Raw genomic sequence first — 27,220 nt, forward strand, 5'->3', positions numbered from 1 at the left:
GAACTAAGGAAAATCATTCTCATGTTTTTATGGCTATAAAATTACCAAATGTGAAACCATAAACCCATGATTCTTCAGTAAAGTGAGACATACAATCATGATTCACAGTAAATCCTTGATACTGTCTTATTCAAGGAAGCATGATTTCTTAAATTATATCAAATTTCTGATATTCTGTATGAATTAATGTACATGCACATCATGTTATTAGAACTGTTAAACACAACTGATTTTCTCAAATGGCAAGGTTCCTTATTCCTAGCACACGGTAAGTTTACGACCTCTAAATTAAAGTTTCAAGGTTTAAAAAACAGATTAAAATAATAATTATGATAGACAATTATTGAGCCATTATCTCATTGTCCCTCAGCATACTTCAATTCTACAGGTAGTATTACCATCCCCATTGGCTGTTTGACATTCTGCAAGATTACAGTACCTACGCCAGGCTGCACTATCAAAGGAGGAAAGCTTAGCTCTGTCTGATACCAAGGCCAAAGGCCCCAGCTCTTAATCCCTGTATAATCCTGCCTTTGACACTACTTGAATCGGTGTTCAAAAGGGAGACTGTTAAGATTTGTCTTTTGAAATGCTAAAAAACTGCTTTTAATCTCATAAAAATTATTTTAGACTATTTTAAGCAAATGAGTTGACTATAACAGATAATGAGTGTGGCAAGGAAGTTTATTCTCCTACGGATAAAATCTTAGAACCTTAACTAATGAAGATTTTTTTCCATAAATACAATTTTTAAAAAATCTACAGGGAAATACAAATGAAAACAATGAGATATCACTACACACCTATTAGAATAGCTAAAATCCAAAACATGGACAATATCAAATGTTGGCGCAATGTTAAGCAACAGGAACTCGTTTCTTTGCTACTAGGAATGCAAAATGATACAGTCACGGGGAAAGACAGTTTGGCAGTTTTTTACAAAGCTAAACATAGTTTAAAGGACTTGAAAATTTATGTCCATACAAAAACCTGCATACAAATATTTATAGCAGCTTTATTCAGAACTGCCAAAAAATGGAAGCAACAAGACGTCCTTCGATAGGTGAATGGATAAACAAACAAGGTATAGCCATACAATGGAATATTACTCAATGATAAAAAGAAATGAGCTACCAAGCCACAAAAACGCATGAAAGAATCCTAAGTGCATATTACTAAGTGAAAGAAACCTGTCTGAAAAGGCTACCTACTGTATGATTCCAATTATATGACATTCTGAAAAAGGCAAAACTTTAAAGACAGCAAAAGGGTCAGTGGTTGCCAGGGGTTTGGGAGAGAATTGGGAAAAGGATGAACAGGTAGAGCATAGAATATTTTTAGGGAAGTGAAACTGCTGAAATTATTTCGTATGATATGATAATGGTGGATACATGACATTATGTATTTGCATAATGCATTATGCATCTTGCATTGATGTGGTGAATCTGTTACAAGTGATGAACCACTATTGATACATTATTATTAACTAAAGTCTACAGTTTACATTAGGGTTAGCTCATTGTGTTGTACAGTTCCATGGGTTCTGCATAATACAACACAGACGTTATGATAACATAAGCAACAGATGTACTTTCAGCTCATTTTTTTGGTAAATCTAACGGTGCTGTAAAAAATAAAGACCATTAATTTCTTAAAAATCTATAGGTACTGAACTAAAAAAGGATAATAACCACAAAAATTATTTAACGAAGGAAAATGGAAAATAAATTTTTTTTTGGTAGGAATGAAACAAGTTGGCAAGAAGAAATCAAATATGTAAATTCCATTACAGTTTACAGTTAAATATAGAAGCATTAGAATCCAACAGTTTAAAAACAAAGAAACCAGGGAAATGGATACTGAATTTTCCCATTGACATGACATTAATAGTATAACTTTTTTTTTTTAAGTCATTTGAGTTTCTTTATTAGGAGACAGCCTTCAAATCCTTTGCCTATTTTGCTTTTAGGTTTTCTTTGTACTGATTGGTAAGTGTTCTTTATAATGAACATATCAGCATTTTATTTACTAAAAGAGTTGCAAATTTTTTTCCCAGCTCAACATTAAAATTTTTTTTTTCACTGAAGTCACACTGGTTTATAACATTATGTTAATTTCACACCTACATCATATTTCAACTCCTGTATAGACTACATTGAGTTCACCACCAAAGTCTAGTTGCCATCCGTCACCGTACACGTGCCCACTTTACCCCTTTTTCACCTTCCTCCCAACCATGTCCCCTCTGGTAATCACCATCTGTTCTCCATATCTATGTGTTTGTTTATCTTCCACATATGAGTGAAGTCACACAGTAATGGTCTTTCTCCACCTGACTTATTTTGCTTAGCAAGATCCCCTCAAGGTCCGTATTGTCCCAAATGGCAAGGTTTCATCTTTTTTTATGGCTAAGTAGTATTTCATTGTGTATGTATACCACATCATCTTTATCCATTCATCCATTGATGGGTACCTTAAGGTCCAAGTCTTGGCTATTGTGAATAATGCTGCAATGCACATAGGGGTGCATATATCTTTTCGAATTAGTGTTTTCATGTTCTTTAGATAAATACCCAGAAGTGGAATAGCTGGATCATATGGTAGTTATATTTTTAATTTTTTGAGGATTCTCCATACTGTTTTCCATAGTGGCTGCACTAATTTACATTCCCACCAGCGGTATATAAGGGTTCCTATTTCTCCACATCCTCCCCAACACTTGTCATTTCTTTGTCTTTTTAATAATTCCATTCTGACAGGTATGAGGTGATACCTCATTGTAGTTTTTGCTTTATAGTGCCCTAATAATTAGTGATGGTGAACATCTTTTCATGTGCTTGTTGGCCATCTGTAAATCTTTGGAAAAATGTCTGATCATATGCTCTGCCCATTTTTTGATTGAGTTGTCCATTTTTTTGTTATTGAGTTGTATGAATTCTTTATACATTTTGGATATTAACCCCTTATCAGATATATAATTGGCAAATATCTTCTCCCAATTGGCAGTTTGACGTTTCATTTTGCTCATGGTTTCTTTTGCTGTGCAGAAGCTTTTTAGTTTGATACAGTCCCATTTGTTTATTTTTTCTTTTGTTTCCTTTGCCTGAGGAGACATGGTATTCAAAAAGAGATTGCTAAGACCAAAGTCAAAGAGTGTACTGCCTATTTTTTCTTCTGGAGGTTTTATGGTTTCAGGTCTTACATTCAAGTCTTTAATCCATTTTGCATTAATTTTTGTGTATGGTGTAAGATAATGGTCTACTTTCATTCCTTTGCCTGTTGCTGTCCAGTTTTCCCACCACCATTTATTGAAGAGACTTTTCTTTCTCCATAGTATGTTCTTGGCTCCTCTGTCAAAAATTAGCTGTCCATAGATGTGTGGGTTTAGTTCTGGGCTGTCAGTTCTGTTCCATTGATCTCTGTGTCTGTTTTTCTGCCAGTACCATGCTGTTTTGATTACTGTAGCTTTATAGTAAATTTTGAATTCAGGGAGTATTGATACCTCCAGTTTTGTTCTTTTTTCTCAGGACTTTTTTTGGTTATTTGAGGTATTTTGTTGTTCCATATAGATTTTAGGAGTCTTTGTTCTACTCCCATGAAAAATGTTCTTGGGATTCTGATTGGGATTGCATTGGATCTGTAGATTGCTTTACGTAATATGGACATTTTACCTATGTTAATTCCTTCAATCTGTGAGCACAGAATATCTTTCCATTTCTTTATGGCTTTGGTTTTTTTCAACAATGTCTTATGGTTTTCAGTTTATAGGTCTTTCATCTCCTTGGTTAAATTTATTCCTAGGTATTTTATTCTTTTAGTTGAGACTGTAAATGGGATTGTATTCTTGATTTCTCTTTCTGCTAGTTCATTGTTAGTGTACAGAAACAATTGATTTTTATATGTTGACCCTGTACCCCGAAACTTTACTGTACCTGTTAACTACCTGTTAACTGCTTCTAATAGTTTTTTGGTGGATTTTCTAGTATTTTCTATATATGGAATCATGTTATCCACAAATAGTGACAGTTTTACTTCTTCCTTTCCAATTTGGATACCTTTTATTTCTTTTTCTTGCTTAATTGCTTTGGCTAGGACTTCCAATACTATGTCATATAAGAGTGGCAAGAGTGGCTGGCCCCATGGCATAGTGGTTAAGTTCGCAGGCTCCCATTTGGTGGCCTGGGGTTTGCCGGTTCAGGTCCTGGGTGTGGACCTACACACCACTCAGCAAGTCATGCTGCGGTGGCAACCCACAGAGAAGAGTCAGAAGGACTTACAACTAGGATATACAACTGTGTACTGGGGCTTTGGGGAGGGGAAAAAAAAAAAGAGCGAAATTGGCAACAGATGTTAGCTCAGGGCCAATCTTCCTCAGCAAAAAAAGCCAAAAAAACAGAGTGACCAGAGTGGCCATCCTTGTCTTGTTACTGTTCTCAGTTTTTTCCATTGAGTATGATGTTGGTTGTGGGTTTGTCATATACGGCCTTTATTATGTTGAGGTACTTTCCTTCTATACCCATTTTATTGAGAGTTTTTATCATACATCAATGTTGAATATTGTCAAATGATTTCTCTGCATCTATTGAGATGATCATAATAGTGTACCTTTGTTTATATCCCATATTATAAACCAAAGACAAACTATCTACTAATGTAGCTTTCAGTGAATTTCAAAATATGGACTAGTGCTTATAAAAATTTAATACATAAATTTTTAAAAAATTTTTTCTAGTTAGATTCCTATTTGAAAAAGACATTTACTAGAAATTATCTCCGTAGGGAAAAAAAAGCATTGATTTCTAATTATGGAAATTAATTGTAGAAAGATATTTCTAGAGATACTATAGAAAGAAAATGGCATAATTCTAATATTGTTTCTTCTTGAATTATTCACACTGTTTTAATTTTTAAAAATCATATTCACAAGTTTAAAAGACTAAACCACTAAATTAGAAAGAACTTTCAATATCAGAATATATCCTTCTCAGTAATCTAGAAGCTGCACAACTGGTAGTGTAAGAACATTCCGTTTATAATCTTTTCCTCAAAAAGAGATTACAAAATTATTTAGAGAGCTTGGTCCAGATATTGCTCTTCAATGACCCAAGATACCAGATATATATTATCATCTACTTAAGTTTAAAATTTTCTGAACATTTTTAAGGGTCATTATTTAGGGCCTCAAATCATTCTGAAAATCTGACACTTTTTACAAAGATTCTATTAGCATTGATAATTATTTTACCTAGATAATGTTCTTACATAGCAGTTATATAATTCACAAAAATATTTGTTTTTACCTTTACATAAAGACCATTTAAAGAAATTACTGTAAATATTGCAAAATTTAAGTGCTATCTTTGTACTATATGACAGATATATTGAGTATTTTTACTTTTCTCTTTTCCTGGAGTTCCCAAGTATGTAGGGTCAAAAGTTCTTTTGGACTTTTCATAAAAGACTGATCTTTCCTGAATATAGATGAGTATACTGAATTCTAAAAGGGATTAAATTTTTTTCATAAATATTAGCCAAAAAAATCAACTAAACTGGAAATTTACATTAAAATTTATATATAGGTGGCAGGCCCGGTGGTGCAGTCGTTAGGTGTATGCGTTCCATTTCAGCAGCCCGGGGTTCACCAGTTCGGATCCCGGGTGCAGACCCAGCACCACTTGGCAGAACATGCTGTGGTAGGCGTCCCACATATAAAGTAGAGGAAGATGGGCACGGATGTTAGCTCAGGGTCAGTCTTCCTCAGAAAAAAGGGGAGGATTGGGGGGCTGGCCCCGTGGCTGAGTGGTTAAGTTCGCGCGCTCCGCTGCAGGCGGCCCAGTGTTTCATTGGTTTGAATCCTGGGCGCTGACATGGCACTGCTCATCAAACCACGCTGAGGCAGCGTCCCACATGCCACAACTAGAAGGACTCACAACGAAGAATATACAACTATGTACCGGGGGGCTTTGGGGAGAAAAAGGAAAAAAAAATAAAATCTTTCAAAAAAAAAAAAGGGGAGGATTGGCAGCAGATGTTAGCTCAGGGCTAATCTTTCTCAAAACAAAACAAAAAATTTATATATAAATGTAAATGTGTGTGTGTGCATTGTGTATGACTATATTCTTAAATAGCTTAATAAGAATGTTTAAAAAAGCAATCTTTATTGGTTTTAATTAAATGAGAAATTTTGTAACTAAATGAAGAGTGAATAAAAGTATACATCCCTATTCCTAATAATTCTTTTTATTTATAATAATTCACAAGCATTTAAAACCTAGCCCACAAAAGTCGCCAGTGTTCTTTTACTGTAATAATTGGTTGTTGCCAAGAATTGATACGTGAGTTTTTCTGTAGAAACTTTGCCCCAATGCAATAATATCATAAACACAAGCCTCTTTAATGATGCTATCCCTTTTTTACTTTTAATCTTTTCTTAGACTCCCTCAAATATAATGATTTCATTATAATTGTTCTTATGTTGTTAGAATATTAATTAAAATATTAAAAAGATAAAAACAGACAAAGCTTTAGACAGTAAAAGCTTGAAATCAAGTCACTCCATATAAAGACCGAATTAATTTGGATAGAAAGACGACCAAAATCAGAAGTGAATGATAACATAACACTACGTGTACAGTTGCTCACGTGTAAAAATGGCCTTCTGATATTAATTATCCCATCTACTAGTAAATGCAAAAATTAGTGTATGCAAACTGACAAAAGCATCTTATTGTTTCTTTCCCAGAGTTAAAGCCAAATGTGAAGCAGGGAAATCTAAGTAGGTGCGTACTAATTAATGCAAGTGTACGTACAGGTCTGAGACTGCTGCAGCTAGGAAGGCCTGCTTGCAAGCCTGGTCTCGCTGGCAGCTGGGACTCGGATTTTGAGAGAGTCCCTGTGATTCTCTAACTGGTAAGAGTGCTCATTGTATCTAAGCTGTTTGTACAAATATCGTGCTTTATGCTGAACACTTGCTTTTCTTTGGGGAGTCTTGAATTTTGGTACATGCTAGGCAGTAACTGAGCCCTGACTAAAACTGTGGACTCCTGGGCTCAAGCCGAGCTTTCCTGGAAGATGACCTTTCACGCACGCTGTCACAACTCAACGGCGGAGGAATTAAGGGTATTCTGTCTGACTCCAGTGGGAGAGGACTCTTGAAAGCTTGCACCCGGCTTCCTCTGGACTTCACCCTGCGCACCTTTTCCTTTTGCTGATTTTACTTCATACTCTTTCACTCTAAATAAATCATAGCCAAGAGCACGACAACATATTGAGTGTGGTGAATCACCAGACCTGGGGGTGGTTTGGAGGTCCCCAATATAACATATAAAATATTTCAAGTTTTGAACTACAAAAGAAACTTTACCATGATGCAGGAAACTTAGAGAATTTTTTTCTTTGGAGCAGTAGGTGTTAAGGTTTAATGATAAACAGAGTTAGTTGTTCTACTAGTCATTATCAAAAACCCACCAAAATGAATGAATAAGATGTAGGGTCAGGGATTTCTATGCATGGAAGGAATTCTTACGGCCCATGAGGCCAGCAGACTGGCGGATGACAAAGGGGAGATTTCAGAATATGGACAATGAATTACAGCAACGTGCTTTCCAGGAGAAATTAACAACTGAATGGATCCTACCTTCTTCAGTGAAGACTTTATAAGACATTACAATAACCACTAAGTAAATCTCTTATTTACCAAAAAGTTTCATCTTATTCTTTAGCGGAACTTTGAAAAACATTTACAATAAATCATTTATATGACAGAAAATCAGAAATAACTATACTCATTTCAGAAATTAGTCTATAAATAGCATTACTGTTAGCATCTACTCAATAAACAAAAATGCTTATACACATATTGCAAAGAACATTTGTAGTTGTCAAGAAATACACTCCCTATAGCTATCTGATACGTAGGCTTGCTGTAAGACAGGAGCAAAAACAATGCAGCTCATATCTTGCCGCGTTCTTCAATACAGAGATAAAAATATTTTCATTTAAACATACCTTAACTATTTCTTCAATGAAACAAATGTGAGAAACCGGATCTCTCTTCTTGGCTAATATTTTCTGTAGATGTTGTACCTAATAAAGGGGAGGAGAGAGAGAATGTATATACTTGGGTATTTTGAAAAGAAACAAGTGTAAAGCACAGGCACTGGAAAGTGCAAGGGAAGAGAAAGGGCATTTTGCCAAAAGTTTTACATATATTATAATCAGCTAATGTAGTGATTTGAAATGCTCAGAGATTTTAAGAAAGCTGCCCAAGGTCACGCAACTTGGAATAACCAGGAGTTAATCCATAATAAATGTTCTTTTCACTCTCTAAAATATTTACCTGTCCACAAACAGTACAAATATGATCCACAAGTTTCTCCATATTGGTCCAGAGGGAAGCACGAAAAGCTGCAGTGTTTCCTGGGGTTGGCATGGTAGAGCGTCCAGGTCCCCCTGTTTATGAGTGACAGAGAAATATTAAAAATAAAACTTTCTAAATAGATTGTATGTTATTATGAAAAGCATACACGGGCTAAAAAATGAGAAGTTCCTTCTTTAGGAAATAATTTCTTATGAGTGATATAAAAGAGAATCTTAACCTTTTGTGTTTAAGAAAGGGAAATAAGATCATACACACACACACACACACACACACAAAGGACAATACAGAAAACAGAAAATAATAAACCTGGTTTCCTGACAGGGGAGTGGGAGGAGACTGCACCAGGTAAGAGGAACACAGAGGGCAGCAGAGTCTGTGAGGCGCACAAATGCTCCACACATTTCAAAATGAACTTATATTTTAAAAGAACGAAAAAAAGCAAACTCTAAATACAAACAAATATAGAAACAAATAAAACTAAACGTACCTCAAATTGATAATACAAACCCACAGGGGAACACAATTAATTCAAGTAATTTTCAATTACAAAACCCCAAGTTCAGTAAGATATATTTTAGGGTCAAAAAGAATTGCAAAGAAATGTTGTATTTTACTTAACAGATCTGTTGTTGGATGTAGTAATCCTGAAACTAGTTTAGGTGTATTTTAGAATAGAACAAATGAACGTTCTCACTGTAAACAAAATAAAGACACAAATATGCAATGAAGATTAGAGGTATTTCCCACCTCTGTCCACTAAAAGGACAAGGAGACAATGACTCCTCAATATAAATGAGCATATTCAGCACCCAAATTTTTATTTCAACACATCATTCCCCAATAAAAGAAACCAGGGCTTATCGGAGAGAAGGGTGATTCCACATCTGGAGGAGTGAAAATAGAAGGTGAGCCTGCTACGCACCGCACCAGAGAGCAAAGAAGTGTTCAAAGACAAATGGAGACTTGTCAAAGGACACAGGAACTTGACTGGAGCGAGCTTCCACACAACCAATTTGGGAATGTTTGGCCATCCAAAATAATACTGATGATAATAGAATGTAAAACATTGATTTGAAAAATGACTCACGAGTTCACGGTGAAAACTCAAATGTTTAAAAAGGATGGGAACTGCTGTTTACAGAAATGTGTCAGTTAATCAATACAGAAGGAACAACAGAATTAGAAAAAAAATTACTATTTTGCAACTACTAGTTAATATAATTGAGGGAAAGATTATCATTGCACACTAAAACACTGGGTGAAACGTTATGGGAAACAGGATACTCACATGGTCTCAAAGTGCTACAAATTACTTCCTAATTACAAACGGTACATTGACAAGGAGCAATCTGGCATACACCACATAATAAAGTGATTTCATCTAACATCAGTGACAATGAGACAGATGACATAATTTTGGTGCTTCCTGATATGATGTAATGGAAAATACACAACATCACCTTACTGGTTTGCTTACCCTGAACATAATCATGAAAAAACAATCAGATAAATCCAGACAATCTCAGACTGTGGGACTCTCCAAACATGTTAATGCCATAAAGGACAAAAAAGGCAGTGGGGTTGCTTTTGATTAAAGGAGAATAAACAGACAAGATAACCAACAGACAAGCATTATCCCTGACTGGTTCCAGATAGGGAAAACAGCTACAAAGAATATTTTGGGGAACAACTAAAAGATGACATATATAGATTACATGTTCAATAATATTAATTATCAATGTTAAATTTCTTGAGATTGATGTCTAAGAATGTTATTATATGTAATAAACACACAGCTATTTGTACAGGTTTGAAATGTTTCAATGTAAGAAAAAGGAATTTTAATCTCAAATTGAAAAGTATGCATTTCAATCCAAACAAAGTTAAAAGCTAGGCAGTACAAGAGCCCATCATGGATTAGATAATCTATCCTGCTTTTAAAGCAGGCAAGAATCAAGAAAACCAGAGACTGTGTTTATAAGCTGCTTCACTCTAGTTTTTCAACAATTCAAAGTTCATAAAAGAATTACATGTACCTTTAGTAAAGAGATGCTATTATTTTTTACTCTTACAATAGTGGAAATCAATATTTCCACTAGGAGAGAGATATTGCCTTTAAAAATATGAATAATACCTGTTTGAAATCTAGGTCTAATTAATTTTTAAAATTATTTGCAATGCTGTGCAAAGAATATTAAGGAAAAGCGTACAGGGAACAGAGATATAATACTCAACAATCTGCAATGTCTCCTATGTCCTATAAAGAATGAACTCAAAACAGTGAGGCAAAGGTATGCAGTGCCTTCACAAAAATTAGAAAATAGTAACCAAATCCCTGGAATACATATAGCTTAGTTTTATTATAACAAATTATGGGATGCATCAACCCATTCCTCTCAAAGTAAATACAAGCAGAAATACAAGAAGGTATTATTTTCTGCTATATTTACTTTGGAGAATCTGAAGCACAGAAAAATGAGATCCCATCATTGGTTCAAGTGGTTCTAGAGGCTTCATTTTTCTTACTTATAGCTTAGTACTTAAAGATTTTTATGCTCATAAGCTAAATACATCTTGTTGAAGCATGCAAACACGATAGGAATAATCACAGAACAGCTGTCTAAAGGAAGTGGTGGAGAATAATTAAGACAGAAAAACTGATGCCATTATCAGTCAGCTTTAGGAGATCCAAGAAACAAAATAAATAGTGTCATAAACTGAGTTTTATTAAAGTGATAGAAAAAAACTAAGAGTTCCTCAAAGAAACAACACTTAAGAGTGATTTCCAGTTAGTGGTGATGGACTAAAATCATTTTTCTATTCTCACCCCTTAAAAAGCAATGAAAATAAGAATGAACAAAAAGTAGAGAAAAAATCAACCTTAAAGAAACAAGGAATCAGCCAAAACTTCAAACTTGACATTATAAAGCATGTATGCTAAGTGCTCCAGATAATCAAAATGAACAATGAACCAAAAAGCTGACATCTCAGACCAGTAGGCAGGAACAAATTGCTCTTATAGTCAATTGTAAGGATTTAGACAGGCTACCCAATGACTCTTTGCTTAGGGCTAAGATGGACAGACAAGAATGGGCCAGGGAAGAAGCTAGAAAAATGTTAAATGTTGCAGGATGGCAAAGAAAGAAAAGTGGAAGGAGAAACCATAATAAAATGATATTTACACTGTATAAGAATTAGCCCTCTGGCATGCAGAGACTCTTAGAGCTGAAGTGAGATGAAAGAGGAAAGAAAAGCAGAGAACGCGAGGTTTCCACACAGAAACTGCTTAAATGGCCTTACTGGGTCTCGCACTGAGCTCTAGAATGGTCCTAAATTTGAGGAAAGACATGTTCCCAAGGTAGAAGGATATAACAAATTGGTGAACGGTATTCAAGACAACACACTTAAATCAAAGTTATAGACTGTCCCAGGTCTCCCTCTATGACCATTCCCACACTATTCTTCCACCAACGGCCAGTGCCTTCCAAAGATGAATAATAATCAGAAACAACGCAATGTGGGACCTAACACAGATATGGGGCGGGGGCAGGGGGGACAGGGCAGTGGGAAGGAAAGGATCATAAGCAAAAACCAATGATAAATAGGGGCTGGCCTAGTGGTGTAGTGGTTAAATTCATGCACTATGCATTGGCGGCCCAGGGTGCGCAGGTTCGAATCATGGTCATGGACCTACATAATGTTCATCCAGCTGTGCTGTGGTGGTGTCCCACATACAAAGTAGAGGAGGACTGGCACAGATGTTAGCTCAGGGACCATGACCATCTTCCTCAAGCAAAAAGAGGAAGACTGGCAACAGATGTTAGCTCAGGGCCAATCTTCCTCACAAAACAATACAAAAAAAAAAAAAGACAATAAACATAGGTTACCAAAGCAATTAATTCCCAAAAGAAACAACAGGAAGGGTTACTTAGTTTTCACTGTCTCAAACTAATTACAGGAAACATTCTCAGTGTAAACATGTAACAGAATTAAACCACATCAGAAGTAAAACATTACAGTGATTAAGGGTGAAAACACAATCGGACATGGGAAATAGGCAAGAGGAAATCATACAAAAAGAAATAAAGTACAAAGATATAAAATATAACTATGGAGAAGATACCAGAAATGCAAAACAAAGACGATGTGATATATGCATAATTAAAATTCCTGAAAAGAACAAATGCAAAAATATTCAAATGTATGACTGAAGTAAATTTTTCTATAAAAGAGAACATATTCTAGCTTAGGGAAAAAAATTGATACACAGCATTCAATCCCAAAATATATCTTAAATTAAAAAAAGAACCATTTGGGCATTGTTAAAAAACAAAATTCAACTGAGTACATTTTAATGATCTTCTTTGGCTTTATTCAAGGACTCACGTATTGGGCAATATCTAATCTATCAGATGGAAAGAAGCCCTAAGGAGCTGTACAAATGAAAGATTTTTATAGGCAGAAGGGAGTAGGAACAAGACAGTTATACTAGACAAACAAGCAGACTGGTTATGGCAAGGTCACTTTCCTTTGGAGGCTGGCAGAAGTCTATCAGCCAGATTACCTAACTAGTACTGATTACACAATTTCAGCTTGACTGGCTTAAGTTTTCATTTCTGGGAGAGCCGAAACTATAACTAAGTCTTGGTTTGGTGACGTGGGGCTTAGCATAAGTGCCTCCATCTTGTACCAGTTATCTTGTTTTTACCATCAAAGAATAAACAAGTGAGTTATGGGGGGGGGGGGTGGTAAAAATCTGATCAGCAACTTCCATTTCTGGTTCCCTATCTAACGAGCCTGGAAGCTGCCACTCTGTCCTAGCAACAAATAAAAAGCTGAAGAGACTGAAAGATCAACAACTCTTCTTAGACTCATAAGAGAGAGGAGGACGTATGGCAAACTACTGCCCGGAAGATTAGAAAGCCTGACAGGTGAATGCAGGGAGTGGCCACTTACGAGAGCTGAGCCTCACTAGCAGAAATTATCGCGGGAGCCAGTGTCAGGAAAGGAAAACCTGAACTGTAACTGATAAGTTGCCAGAAGCTCAGTGTGGACAACTCTGAGGTTAAAAACTCCAGGGAACCCAGTCATAGGGGAGCCCCACAATATTAGGAGATTTACCTCTAGGAGCCTGATGAGGTACCCCCAGAAAATATCAAAGACAAATCCCCTCATGCTTCCAGCAGGAGGAGGGGAGGAAAAACCATTTTGAAATATAGCAGAGCACTGTGTTCTTAACAAGGCCTGCCCGCAGGAGAAACTAGTTAACCAGAGCTGGCTGGGCTGTGGTCAGAGTCTAACTAACCTGGGGAAGGGAAATTCTCTACTCTAGCCCACTCTTAGTCACCCTCTCCCACACAAGGGAGGAGAAAATAATCTAAAACACTTGTGGAGTTCACAGTACAAAGGCAAAGGCTCACCAGAAGCCTGAGACCGAATAAAAGCACTATAGAACGCTTCCCTCCTCCCCACATATAACCACCACAGCTCCTTATACCGACAAAAACTTGCAATGCATACCAAAAGGCAAAATACACAATTTAAAGGGACAGAGCAAGCACAGAACCAGACACGGCAGGGATGCTGAAATTATCAGACTGGGAATTTAAAACAATTAAGATAAAATGCTAAGACCTCTAACGGATAAAATAGACAGCACGCAAGAAAAGATGGGCAATGTAAGCAGACAGATGAAAATCATAAGAAAGAACCCACAAGAAATGCTAGAAATAAAAAACAATGTAACAGAAATGAAGAATGCCTTTGATGGGCTTATTAGTAGACTAAACATGGGTGAGGAAAGAATTTCTGAGCTAGAAGATATATCTACAATTCTCAAAAACTGTACCAAAAAAAAGAACAAATGCAGAAAAAAACAGAATAGAATATCCAAGGACTGTGGGACGACTATAAAAGGTGCAACATATGTGTAATGGGAATACCAGAAAGACAAGAGAAAAAATATCTGAAACAATAACAACGGAGAATTTCCCCAAATTAATGTCAGACACCAAACCACAGATCCATGAAGCTCAGAGAACACCAAGCTGGATAAACGCCAAAAAAACTACACTTAGGCATATCATTTTCAAATTACAGAAAATCAAAGATGAAGAAAAAATCCTGAAAGCAGCAAGAGGGAAAAAAAATCATCTCTATAGAGGAACAGAAATAAGAATTACATCCAATTTCTTCCAAAACAGATGGGTCCACTGGTGTATTCCACCAAACATCTAAGGAAGAAATTATATCAATACTCTACCATCTCTTTCAGAGGCTAGAAGCAGAGGGAATACTTCCTAACTCATTCTTTGAAGCCAACTTATCCTAACACCAAAATCAGGGAAAGATATTGCAACAAAAGAAAACTACAGATCGATATCTCTCATGAACATAGATGCAAAAATTCTCAACAAAATATTAGCAAATACAACAATGTATAAAAAGAATTTTATACCACCACCAAGTGGGATTTATCCTAGGTATGCAAGACTGATTCAACATTTGAAAATCAGTTAATGTAATCCATCAACAGACTAAAAAGAAAAATCACATGATCATCTTAATAGATGCAGAAAAAGCATCTACAAAATCCAACACACATTCATGATAAAAACCCTCAGGAAACTAAGAATAAATGGAACTTTCTCAACTTGATAAGGACTATCTACAAAAAAACTGCAATTAACCTCATACTTACTGGTGAGACGCATTCCCACTAACATCAAGTACAAGGCAAGAATGTTCCCTCTCACCACTCCTTTTCAACACTGTACTGGAAGTCTCTGCTAATGCAGTAAGGCAAAAAAGAAAAAGGAAAAGGTACACCTTGAAAAGGAAGACATAACACTGTCTTTGCAGAGGATATGATTATTGATGTACAAAATCAGAAAAAAATCACAAAAAAACTCGTGGAACTAATAAGCGATTAAAACAAGGTTGCAGAATACAAGGTTGATACACAAAAGCCAACTGCTTTCCTATATACCAACAATGAACAAGGGGAATTTGAAATTGAAAATAATATTGTTTACATTAGCCAAAAAATGAAATAGTCAGGCATAAATCTAGCAAAATATGTATAAGTTCTATAAGAGGAAAACTACAAAACTATGATGAACAAAATCAAAGAAGAATTAAATAAATGGAGATATTCCACGTTCATGGATAGGAATACTCAATATTGTCAACATGTCAGTTCTTTCCAACTTGATCTACAGATTCAATGCAATCTGAATCAAAATCCCAGCAAGTTATTTTCAGGATGTCAACAAGGTAATTCTAAAATTTATCTGGGGAGACAAAAGACCCAGAAGAACCAAGATCAGACTGAAGAATAACAAAGTTGGAAGACTGACTACCCAAATTCAAGACGTACAATTAAGCTGCAGGAATCAAGACAGTGTGCTATTGGCAAATGAATACACAGATCCATGGAATAAAATAAAGAGCCAAGAAATACACCCACATAAATATAGTCAAATGATCTCTGACAAGGTAGCAAAGGCAATAAAATGTGGCAAAGATAGTCTTGTCAACAAATGATGTTAGAACAACTTGACATCTAGACAAAATGAATCTAGATACAGACCTTACACCCTTCACCAAGATTAACTCAAATAGATCATAGACCAAAATGTAAAATGCAAAACTATAAAACTCCTAGAAGACAACAGAGGAGACAACCTAGATGACCCTAAGCATGGCACCGACTTTTTATATATAATACCAAAATCATGATCCATAAAAGTAGGAACTGATAAGTTGAACTTCGTTAAATTAAAAACTTCTGCTCTGGAAAGGACAGTATAAAGAGAACTGGAAGACAAGCCACTGACTGGGAGAAAATAATTGCAAAAGACACATCTGAAAGGACAGTTATCCAAAATATACAAAAACTCTTAAAACTCAACAATAAGAAAACAGACAACCCAATTAAAAACCAGGCCAGGGGCCAGCCTGGTGGTGCGGTGGTTAAGTTTGCACATTCTGCTTTGGCAGCCCGGGGTTTGCAGGTTTGGATCCAGAGTGTGGATCTACACACTGCTTATCAAGCCACGCTGTGGCAGGCGCCCCACATATAAAATAGAGGAAGATGGGCACAGATGTTAGCTCAAGGCCAACCTTCTTCAGCAAAAAGAGGAGGATTGGTGGCAGACGTTAGCTCAGGGCTAATCTTCCTCAAAAAAAAAAAGAAAACCAGGCCAAAGACAACAGACACCTCCCTCACCAAAGAAGATATGCAGATGGTAAACAAGCATATGAAAAGATGTTCCACATCCTACATCATCAGGGAAATGTAAATTAAAACAACAGTGAGGTACTACAACATGCCTATTAGCATGGCCAAAGTCTGGAACACTGAGAACACCAAATGCTCGTGAGGATGTGGAGCAACAGGAGCTCTCATACATTGCTAGTGGGAATGCACAATGGCACAGCCACTTTGGGAGACAGTTTGGCAGCTTCTTACAAAACCAAACATACTCTTATACAATATCCCATGCTCCTTGGTATTTACCCAAAGGAGTTGAAAATTTATGTCCACATAAAACCCTCCATGCAGATGTTTATAGTAGCTTTGTTCATAATTGCCTAAACTTGAAAGCAACCAAGATGTCCTTCAGTAGGTGGATGAATAAACTGTGATACACCCATATAATGAAATACTATTCAGCAGTACAAAAAAAAAAAAAAAGGGCTATCAAGCCATGAAAACGAAAACACATGAAGGAAGCTTAAATGCATATTAAAAAGAAGCCAATCTGAAAAGGCTACAAATGGTATGATTCCAACTATATGGCATCTGGAAAAGGCAAAACTATGTAGACAATAAAAAGATCAGAGGTTGCCAGGAGTAGGAAGGGAGGAGATAAACAGGCAGAGTACAGAGGCTTTTTAAAAGGGCAGTGGAAAGCATTCCATATGATATTATAATGATAGATATACGTCATTATACTTTTGTCCCAACCCATAGAAGGGACAACATCAAGAGTGAACCCTAGGGTAAACTACAGACTTTGGGTGATTATGACGTGTCAATGTTATTTCATCTTTGCTAACAAATCTATCACTCTGGTGGGGGATGTTGACAATGAGGAGGTTATGCATTTGTGGGGTGGGGGGGTGATATGGGAAATCTCTGTACCTTCCCCTTAATTTTGCTGTGATCCTAAAACTGCTCTAAAAAAATAAAATTTAAAAAAGGATTAAAAAAATGAATAAATAAATTGACTGAAGTTCCTTGTATATCCCTCCCTTCCTGGTCTCATTTTCCCTGCTGTCTTCTCAGAGCTAATGCTATTCCAAATTTGATGATTATTATTACAACGCATATTTGATACTTGTATTACATATGTACATACGCAAAACAATATATAGCATAATCTGTCATGTTCTTAGGCTTTAAATATGGTATCATACTGTATGTATCTTTCCACAACTTAATTCTCATGTAATGTTTTTGAGAATTATCTATATTGGTAAATTTATTAATTTAAATACTGTGCAGGAGTCTACTTAATAAATAAACGAGTTTATTGAATTTACCATTGCAGGAAAGGTCATTTTCACTTTTTCATTATAAACAGCAGTGTAATAAAAATTCTTATACCTGTGTGCCTGAGTTTTCTACGGTATATTCTTACAAGAGAAATGCTAAGATCATAAGGTACACACATTTTAACCTTAGAGAGCAATTTGATAAAACTGAGTGAAGTGTTTGAATCATTTTATTCTCCTAAAATCAGTGTACAAGAGTTTCTACTCTCATCCAACACTTAGTTCTGTCTCAGATTTTGCCAATCTCATGATTGAAAAGTAGAACCTTCTTTAATTTGTATTTCCCTGATAACTAGTTCATCTTCTAAAAAGTGGCTGAACATCTTTTCACATGTTTATTGGATGTGTTCTTCTGTTAACTGACTTCATATTCTTTATCTACTTTTTTCAACTGAGTTGTCTCTTTCTCTTACTGAATTATAAACTTCTTAATACATCATAGGTAACATTTTTTCCCTTAAAATTGTATTACCATTATATATTTTAAATTTTTTGAAACAACCTTAAATGTATAGAAAATTTGAAAGTATAGCAAAAGAAAATTTCCCTGAGTCATTTCTAAACAAGTTACTGACATGATGCCCCATCATCCGTGAAACTTTAATGTGTATTTCCAACAAGGACATTCTACCACATGATCTCAGCATAACCAACCAAATCAGGAAATCAACATTAATACTGCCAACGTAACATTTTAAAAAGTAAAAATAATAGTGATTATTCTCTTAAACAATAAAGAATTGATGCTTAAGTTTTCCACATTAAATCACAGTATCTACTCCTCAACAGATGATAGTAAAGCTTTAAAACTCTTTATTCTTTCAACAAAAGGGTGTACACTAGGATTGACAGCATGTGAATAACTGCTTTCATTTTTCTCCTATTCTTGACAACATAAGAGGGAATGAGATTAAACTGCTTCTGGAAATTTAAACATTAGATCAAACTTTCTGAGAATAATTGCTGGGAAAAGCTGAGTGTGAAATCTCCTTTGACAATTTCTTTTCAAAGCTCTCCTTCTGGGGGAGTCTTAATACACACCTAGTCAGAAGCTAGGGCTAACCTTTAAAAATCCCTTTAAGATCTAAGATTCTTTTATCCCTTTTTATCTTGTGCAACTTATTAATGAGTGACACATATTCTGTGTTATTTAAGGTTATGTTTATATAGCAAATATAAAAATAATAATCAATGCCTGCAAATATTTTTTACTATTAACCATGTATCATGACTCTGTCATTAAGTCTATGTGCATTATTTCATTTATTCCTTAGGGCAACTCTACGATGATCAGAATACCTTCTTCAATAGAAAAAAGGGAAGAGAAAAACAGGAGACGGTAAGTATAGACGGTACTTTGGAGAATTTTTCTGTGGTCTGAAGGAATAAAATGGTGTAGCAGAACTGAAGGAAAAAGTGAGGTCAAGTTAGACTGAACTGTCTTTCTGCAGAAGAAAGATACAATAGCACAATTGTATGTGACGCAAAAGAGACTAGAAGGAAAAACTGACTGTGCGGCAGAGGGGGCATCTGCTCAAGCAACGCCCCGGAGTGATGGCATCTAACACAAAAGGAGGGCAGCTGGTCCTGCTGGGAGCAAGCACAGTTCATCCAGAATAAAGGAGAGAAGAAAGAATATAGGATAAAAATGCAGAGATGGGGTCGCTTAGCTAAGTGAGACGTACACATAACGTGTAGTCATTCTTGTCCGTGACGTGTCTTTTATATGTGAATGTCGTCATCAGGTGCGTCTGGGCCGGAAAAGACTTGAGGACTGCTAATGTAGGGCTCGGCCTCTCTCAGACCTTTCTTTAGTCGTTTTCTTTAGATTTTGCTATAGTCGTAATGTTCCCAAAGGTTTTATCAGTTTCCATCTCCAGAGTTAGCCTTTGTTGCTCCTGAATACCAGAATTATCCTAAGGAAAAGCCCAGAAAACTAAGGTCCAGATTGCATTTCTTTAAAAAATATTTTCTGTCTCAGTAAGAAGTACATGTGAGGATAAAGATTTTAGGAAGAAAAATATGTTTCTTTTTTTTCTTGCATCTGTTTCCTCTGAACTAAATGAAGTCACGGTTTACAGATTTTTATCTAGAACTTCTGAATATACCATTTGGCCAGTTCAACTCACTGATTAGACAAAAAAGTTATAAATAAATTCTGAAACATAATTTCTTCTCTCATTTTCTGTCTACTAAAAAAATGAGTCATTAGATTGCTTTGATACTTGAGCATTTCACATACTATTCAAAGGACTTCTCAGTTATAAATAAATAAAGCCGCTAAATATAAACCACATCCATACCTCTCACAGCTGACTGGGAAGGCTGAGTCAAAACTCTGATGTCTAACGCACTGCTGATGTTCTCTTCTAAAGCAGCACGGTATCCATCCACAACACTGGTAATGGTATCCTTCAAAGTTCCAAGATTATGGAAAACCTGAAGAGCTGTCCCAACTTGGGTTGGATTCTTTAAAAACGTGAGGGTGGGGTAGGGTGGGAATAGATAGAAAGAGGAAAACAAACAAAATCAATAGAAATCCACAACTTTAAGTGGTACTTGAGCAGTTACTACCTATCATATTTTTGAACCATTACAAACAAGAACAAACACGATGCATTCAAAACATATTTTTAGTCATGATTTATTTCATAAAAGGCAAAATTAAATACTATGTATATTACCTCCCCCCTTTCCCTTTTGCTCCTCCTTTAAAGGATAATAACAAGATGAGAAGTCTGTTATATTATTAGAGTTTATTTAAAATTTACCACCAATCCCTATAAAGACAGCCATGCTGGAACTAACAATGATTCTACATTTGTTTAGAGAATAAATGAATTCTGCAGAATTAACTGAGGGCTAAATCATGCAACTATTTCCTATTAATTATATTTCTTCCATTCATCCATCCATTCATTCATTCAAACTACAAATATCTATACATTGCATTACTATGTGTCTGTCTTGGACCTAGGTGCTGGAAATACAGTAGTAAACAAAACCAATTAAGTCCCTGCCCTCATGAAGCTTGTATTTACTGAGAAAGGTACAAAAATATAACAAAACATCAGGTAGTGATAAACGCTAGAAAAAAATGAAGCAAGGAATAAGAATAGAGAATGATGGGGATAATTAGAGAGAAGAGTCAGAGCACGCATCTCTGAGGTAATTTTTAAACAGAGACCTGCATATAATGAGGGATGGAGTCTAAGGAGGATATGGGGAAACAGAGATGTGAGCAGAGGTATCAAGAGAAGTGCCGAGGTAGAATCACGCTCACTAGCTACCAAAACAGCAAGGAGGCCATGATGGTGGCTGGGGCAGAGAGGGGGAGGTGACAGGTAGGTAGTAGAAACACTATCTGTGAGTAGATTAAGTCCATAGTAATACAAATAGGTTGCTGGATTTGTCACTAAGTAAACGACTGAATTATCACACCAGAATCCAGTACACCAACATGTGTCTCCAGGCCAAAATAGCTGAAATTCCTTTCATTTATGATTCAGTGTCTGTTATTAGAGACACATAGCTAAAGAGTTAAACTATTTCATTAAATTAATTTTCTTAACTGTTAGGTTTATAAACAAGACAAAAGGTCACTTCTGAAATCTACTGGTGTTGGTAATAGCATAACTTGCAGATAGACATACATGCACACAGACACAAAGTAGAATCAGCTTAAAAAATAGGAAGACAACAACACAAAAAAGAGTTGAAGAACAAATAATAGGAATGACTCAAGGCAGAAAAGAGGCAGCATGTAGAAATTATGATCAAGAATATTCATGGGGCTGGCCCAGTGGCACAGCGGTTAAGTTCATGCACTCTGCTTCATCGACCTGGGGTTTGCCAGTTTGGATCCCAGATGACAAGCCATGCTGTGGTAGGCATCCCACATAAAAAGTAGAGGAGGAAGGGCAAGGATGATAGCTCAGGGCCAGTCTTCCTCAACAAAAAGAGGAGGATTGGCAGCAGATGTTAGCTCCATGCTCATCTTCCTCAAAAAAAAAAAAAAGAATATTGTTGAAGATAATTTTTTTGAAATGGAAAGTAAAGATAGTAAATGAGGAACTTGTAGTCCTAATGTAATCGCCAGTAATATTTCTCAGTAAAGATTCCACAACACCTTTAAAAAAAAAAAAAGAAAATAGCAAGAAACATGGCTGGTGAGTAACAATACAATTCTAGATTTTTTTTTAATTTGAAAAAGAATTCAATGAAAATTGTTTCAAATTAAAATGTTTTAATGAAAAAAGCTGAATTTAATGTGGTCATAATAGAATTTAATTCTAGTATATACTATCAATTCTCTAACAATGGGAGAAAAATTATTTCATATAAAATTATTAACTGAAAACATAGGGCGTAGCACTTTGCTTTGGTTCTTGTTAGTTCCATTTTTTCCTTTCTCCCCAAAGTGATGATAATTTTTTAATTTTTTTAATAGAGATCAAGAATCAAAATTAGGCAGCTGCAAAGAAATTTCCCCTATCATTATTCAGGTGTCTATATAATCCAACAAAGCATTACCTAAGTAGCCTCAAAGAATATTTTGCCTTATAAAACCAGAATATATCCAGTTATGCATTGCTTAACAATGGGGATACATTCTGAGAAATGCATCGTTAGGTGCTTCTGCCATTGTGCAAACATCTTAGAGTGCATTGACACAAACCTAGATGGTATAGCCTACTACACACCTAGGCTCTATGGTACTAATCTTATGGGACCACCATTGCATACGTGGTCTGTCATTGACTGAAACATCATGACAGTACTATAAAATTATATTTATATTTACTGACTTTACCATCCTCAAAGGATCTGAAAAGTATAGCTTCTCAACATACTGTAGGGTTTCAGTGCTATCAGTTGAATGTACATTGTAAGATATGTGTACGTTAATTGAAAAACATTTAAAGTCACACTTCACCTGAAAGATCTGGCAAAAATGGACCAGTCTTCATAATTTCCCATTCCAAAAATTATTAACTTCCAAAAGCTTTTCAGAACAGAAACATATATAGCTCATTATTAAAGAAACATCTAATATAGCAATATTTATAATAATTATAATTTATAACATAACTCTAGATGTAACTTTAAGCTTGCAAATTAACACGACTTTTTTCAATTAATGCCAGTTATTCACATTCATGGCTTAATATAAACATATTATTTGTGAGTTGGGAAACTACAAAATAATGATTATTTGGAATAAAATTTTTTAATATACATACAGAAGAGTTGCAAATTATGTAAACACACTTTTATGAATTACCGCAAAGTGAACATACCTATATAACTATCACCTAGAACGTAAAACCAAACATTATCAGCACCTCTGAATCTTGTGTGGCTTCCCTTACTGCATCTCTCCAAAAATTATTACTATGACAACTTCCAATACTATAACTTCTAACACTATTGATTAGTTTTGCCTGTTTTTGAATTTGATATATAATGGGGCCATAAAGTATTATATTGTGTCTGGCTCCTTTTAGTCAAAATCTTATTTGTAAACTTCATCCATGTTGTTGCATGTAGTAGTAGCTGATTGGTTTTCACTGCTGTGAAGTGTTCCAGTGTAGAAATTTACCTCAGTTTATCTATCCATCCTACTGCTGATGCACATTTGAGTTATTTCCGCTTCTCAGGTATTTTAAATAATGCTGCCACCAATATTCTAGTGCACAGCTTTCAGTGAGCATATATGCATATGCATTTCTCCCAGGTAAGAGCAGAAATGCCAGATCATAGGTGTTTGTATGCTTAGTGTTTGTAGATACTGCCAATTTTCCAAAGTCACTGTACCAACTTACACCCCCACCGGTAATATATGAGAGTTGTGGGTGCTCCACAACCTTGCTAAAATTTAGGATGCTCAGTCTCTTTAATTTTATCTATTTTTTTGAGTGAGCACTGTGGTTTTAATTTACAGTTCCGTGATGACTAAGAAGTTATCCCTTCCTACATGGTAATTACCCATTTGGACAGATTCTTTTGTGAAGTGCATATTCATCTCTTTTGCCCATTCTTCTCACTGGTTGTTTTCGTCTTTCACATATTTGTAGTTCTTTACATATTTTGGATATAATCACTTTGATGACTATATGTATTGCAAATATGTCCTCGCTCAAGTCTCTTACAGAAGAAAAGTTCCTAATTTAAATGTTGTACATTTTATCACCCTTACTTTCTATGGTTAGCACTTTCAGTATCCTGTTTAAAAATTGTACCCATCCCACAGTCATGAAGATGTCTTTCATTCATGAAGTTACCCTCCAGAAACTCTACTGGTTGACCTTCCACATTCACATATACACTCCACCTGGAATTAGTTTCTGTACATGTGAGATAGGAGCTAAAACTAGTATTGTGCTACATGAATGTCCAATTGACTCAGCACAATTTATTTGAAAAACAAGTAAGTAAATGAAAATCTTTTCCCGCCTGCTCTCAAGGGCTACCTCTGCAATAAATTAAGTTTCCATTTCTGTGTGTTTGTTTCCAGAGCTTGATTCTGTACTATTTATCTATCCTTACACCAATTTACCTGTATAAATTATTAGAGCCTTAGAACTAATTTTGATAGTCCCCCACCTCTGTTCTTCAATTTGGTTTAGGCTATCCTTGGTTCATGATACTTCCGTAGAAATTTTAGAATGGGCTTGACAATTTTCATTAAAACAAAAAAAGCCTCTGGAATTTTGAGACTGCATTAAATCTATAGATAAAATTGGAAAGAATGGGAATCTTTACAATATTGAACTCTCCAATCCATAAATATGGTATTTCTCTTCATTTAATCTAACCAAATCTTTTTTTAAATTTCTCTTAATAATGTTATAGTTTCTGTGAGGAAGTCTTACATATCTTTAATTTGAATTAATACTACACATTTTATGTTTTTTGATATTGTAAATGGTAATTCAAATTTTTTGCTGTTTGTTGCTGGTATATTACAAACACAACTGAGGGGTCAGCCTCGTGGTGTAGTGGTTAAGGTCACGCACTTTGCTTTAGCAGCCTGGGGTTCATGGGTTCAGATCCTGGGCACAGACCTACACACTGCTCGTCAAGCCATGCTGTAGCAGGTGTCCCACAGATAAAATAGAGGAAGGCTGGCAGAGATGTTAGCTCAGGGCCAATTTTCCTCACCAAATAAAATAAAATAAATTGATTTTTATATATTGATTTACTAAACTTTCAAAACTCAGTTATTAAGTCTAATAGTTTGTAGATTATTTTGAATTTTCTATATATACAATCATGTTGCCTCTGAATAACTTTTATGTCTTCCTTTCCAATCCTTCTACATCTTATTGCTGCTTCATATTATCCTGGTTAGGATCCTCAGTATGTTGCTGAATGAAAGTGATGAGTGGCATTCTTGTGTCATTCCTAATCTCAGGTAGACAGCCTTAAAATATTTCATCACTGAGACTTCTGAACATACCCTTTATCAGATTAAGAAAGTTCTATTCTTGGTCTTCTAAGAGTATTTTTAATCATAGATTGATACCGAATTTTATTAAATGCTTTTTCTGTGCAAATTGAAATGATCATTTTTTTCCCTTACTAAAGAAATTACATTGGGCTTCTAGACTAAAGCCATCTTGGTCACGATGAATTACTTTTTTTTAGATATCCCTGACTCATATTTGCTAACACTTTAAGTATTTTTGCATCTATTTTCAAGAGAGACAGCTAATATCCTTCCTCATAATATCCTTGTTTTGATATCAAGTTTATACTGGCCTCATAAAATAATCAGGTAAGGGTTCCCTCTTTCTCAATTCTTGGATGCAGTTTACACAACATTGGTTTATTTATTCAATGTTTGGATAAATTCACCAATGAAGCTATCTGTCTTTGGTGTTTTCTTTGAGGGAAGCTATTTAACAATAAATTCAATTTTTTCAATAGAACTATTCAGATTTTCTAATTTTCCTAGTGTTATTTTTGGCAAATTGTTTTTCTAGAAATTTCTCAATTTCATCTAAATTTTCAAATCTATTGGGATAAATTTATACCTAATGTTACCTTACTAACTTTTTAGTTTCTGTTGGATCTGTAATTAGGTCACCTTTCTCATTTTTAATACTGGTAATGTGTGCTTTTTTAAAAAGTTTTTTTTCCCCTACCCTCATCAGTCTTTTTCAGTGTTTGTCAATTTAATGTATTAATCTTGTCAAATAGCCAACTTTTGGCTTTGGTGATTGTAATACAAGCTTTTATTATTACCATTTCACAGACTTTGGAGTCAGGCCTAGATCAGAATCCAGGCACAAGCGCTTAACAGGCAAAATTACTTAAGCTCTCTGAGACTAGTTTCCTCACCTGCACAATGGTGAAACACCAGCACCGACCTCACAGGTAAGTGAAGTCATCCTTATGACTGACCTAGCACCTAAGAGAGGAGGAGGCGCTGGATAAACATTAGATGCCTTTGCCTTGACCTGCTGGCATCACGGTTAATGTGGAAAGGATGTGGCCTTCTAAAATTAGATAGTTTTTGGACAGAAACCCAGCTCTGCTATAGATAAGCTGTGTGACTTTGGGCAAACTATTTTATCACTCACCAAATTTTGTTTTATTTATATAACTAATGTTTGTTTCCTCATCAGATTTTAAGATCTCTGAGGGAAAGTTCCAAGTTTGTTTTGTTCACTGCTGTAACTTACAGCTTGTAGCACAGGTGCTAGACAGAGAGATGTTCAAGAACTACTAGGTGAATAACTGAACAAGTAAGTAAATGTTTATGATTTGGTTTTCTAATATATTCTTTGTGTCTCTGTTGAAAAGACTACTGAGATAACACACTTAAAATATACGGTGCTCAGAGCTCCGCTGTGGCAGCCCGGGCTTCACTGGTTCAGATCCTGGGTGCGGACCTACACACCGCTTGTCAGGCCATGCTGTGGCAGCATCCCACAAATAAAGTAGAGGAAGATGGGCACAGATGTTAGCTGAGGGCTAATCTTCCTCAAAAAAAAAAAAAAAGTGCTCAGCAAATGAGTAATAGAAAATATTGGTTCAGATCATTTATTAATATTCCAAAATTTAAAAGAATGTTAAGAATAGTCTTTGTTCTGGTTCCCAAGGAATTCTTATCATTCCATCTCTACTTATAACTGAAATAAGTAAAGTTACCCAATAAATACTATTTGAGCAACCCTGAGGAACCCAGCTCTATCCTCTGTACCTCAATTTCCATAAACTGTAAAATGATGAGGACAGGTAAAAGAAGGGATTCCTAAAGCTGGTTGAAAA

The 27,220-nt window shown here is 35.5% G+C and overlaps 1 protein-coding gene across 7 annotated transcripts in view; it reads right to left on the bottom strand.

Moving 5' to 3' along the window:
- Window positions 1-27,220, bottom strand: part of COG5 (component of oligomeric golgi complex 5) — a 345,803-nt gene that overhangs the window by 141,409 nt on the left and 177,174 nt on the right. For all 7 annotated transcript variants that reach the window (XR_002807321.2, XM_023638888.2, XM_023638887.2 and 4 more), the window contains 3 exons: window positions 20,245-20,410; window positions 8,339-8,451; window positions 8,008-8,085 (listed from right to left, as the gene is read on the bottom strand). Coding sequence is in view for 6 of the 7 variants with exons in the window: in XM_023638888.2 (XP_023494656.2) it covers window positions 8,008-8,085; window positions 8,339-8,451; window positions 20,245-20,410 (357 nt within the window). In the remaining variant the exon portion in view is untranslated. The remainder of the gene's footprint in view (window positions 1-8,007; window positions 8,086-8,338; window positions 8,452-20,244; window positions 20,411-27,220) is intronic.

Source organism: Equus caballus, chromosome 4 (assembly GCF_041296265.1).
Source record: "Equus caballus isolate H_3958 breed thoroughbred chromosome 4, TB-T2T, whole genome shotgun sequence".
NCBI classification, from domain to species: domain Eukaryota; kingdom Metazoa; phylum Chordata; class Mammalia; order Perissodactyla; family Equidae; genus Equus; species Equus caballus.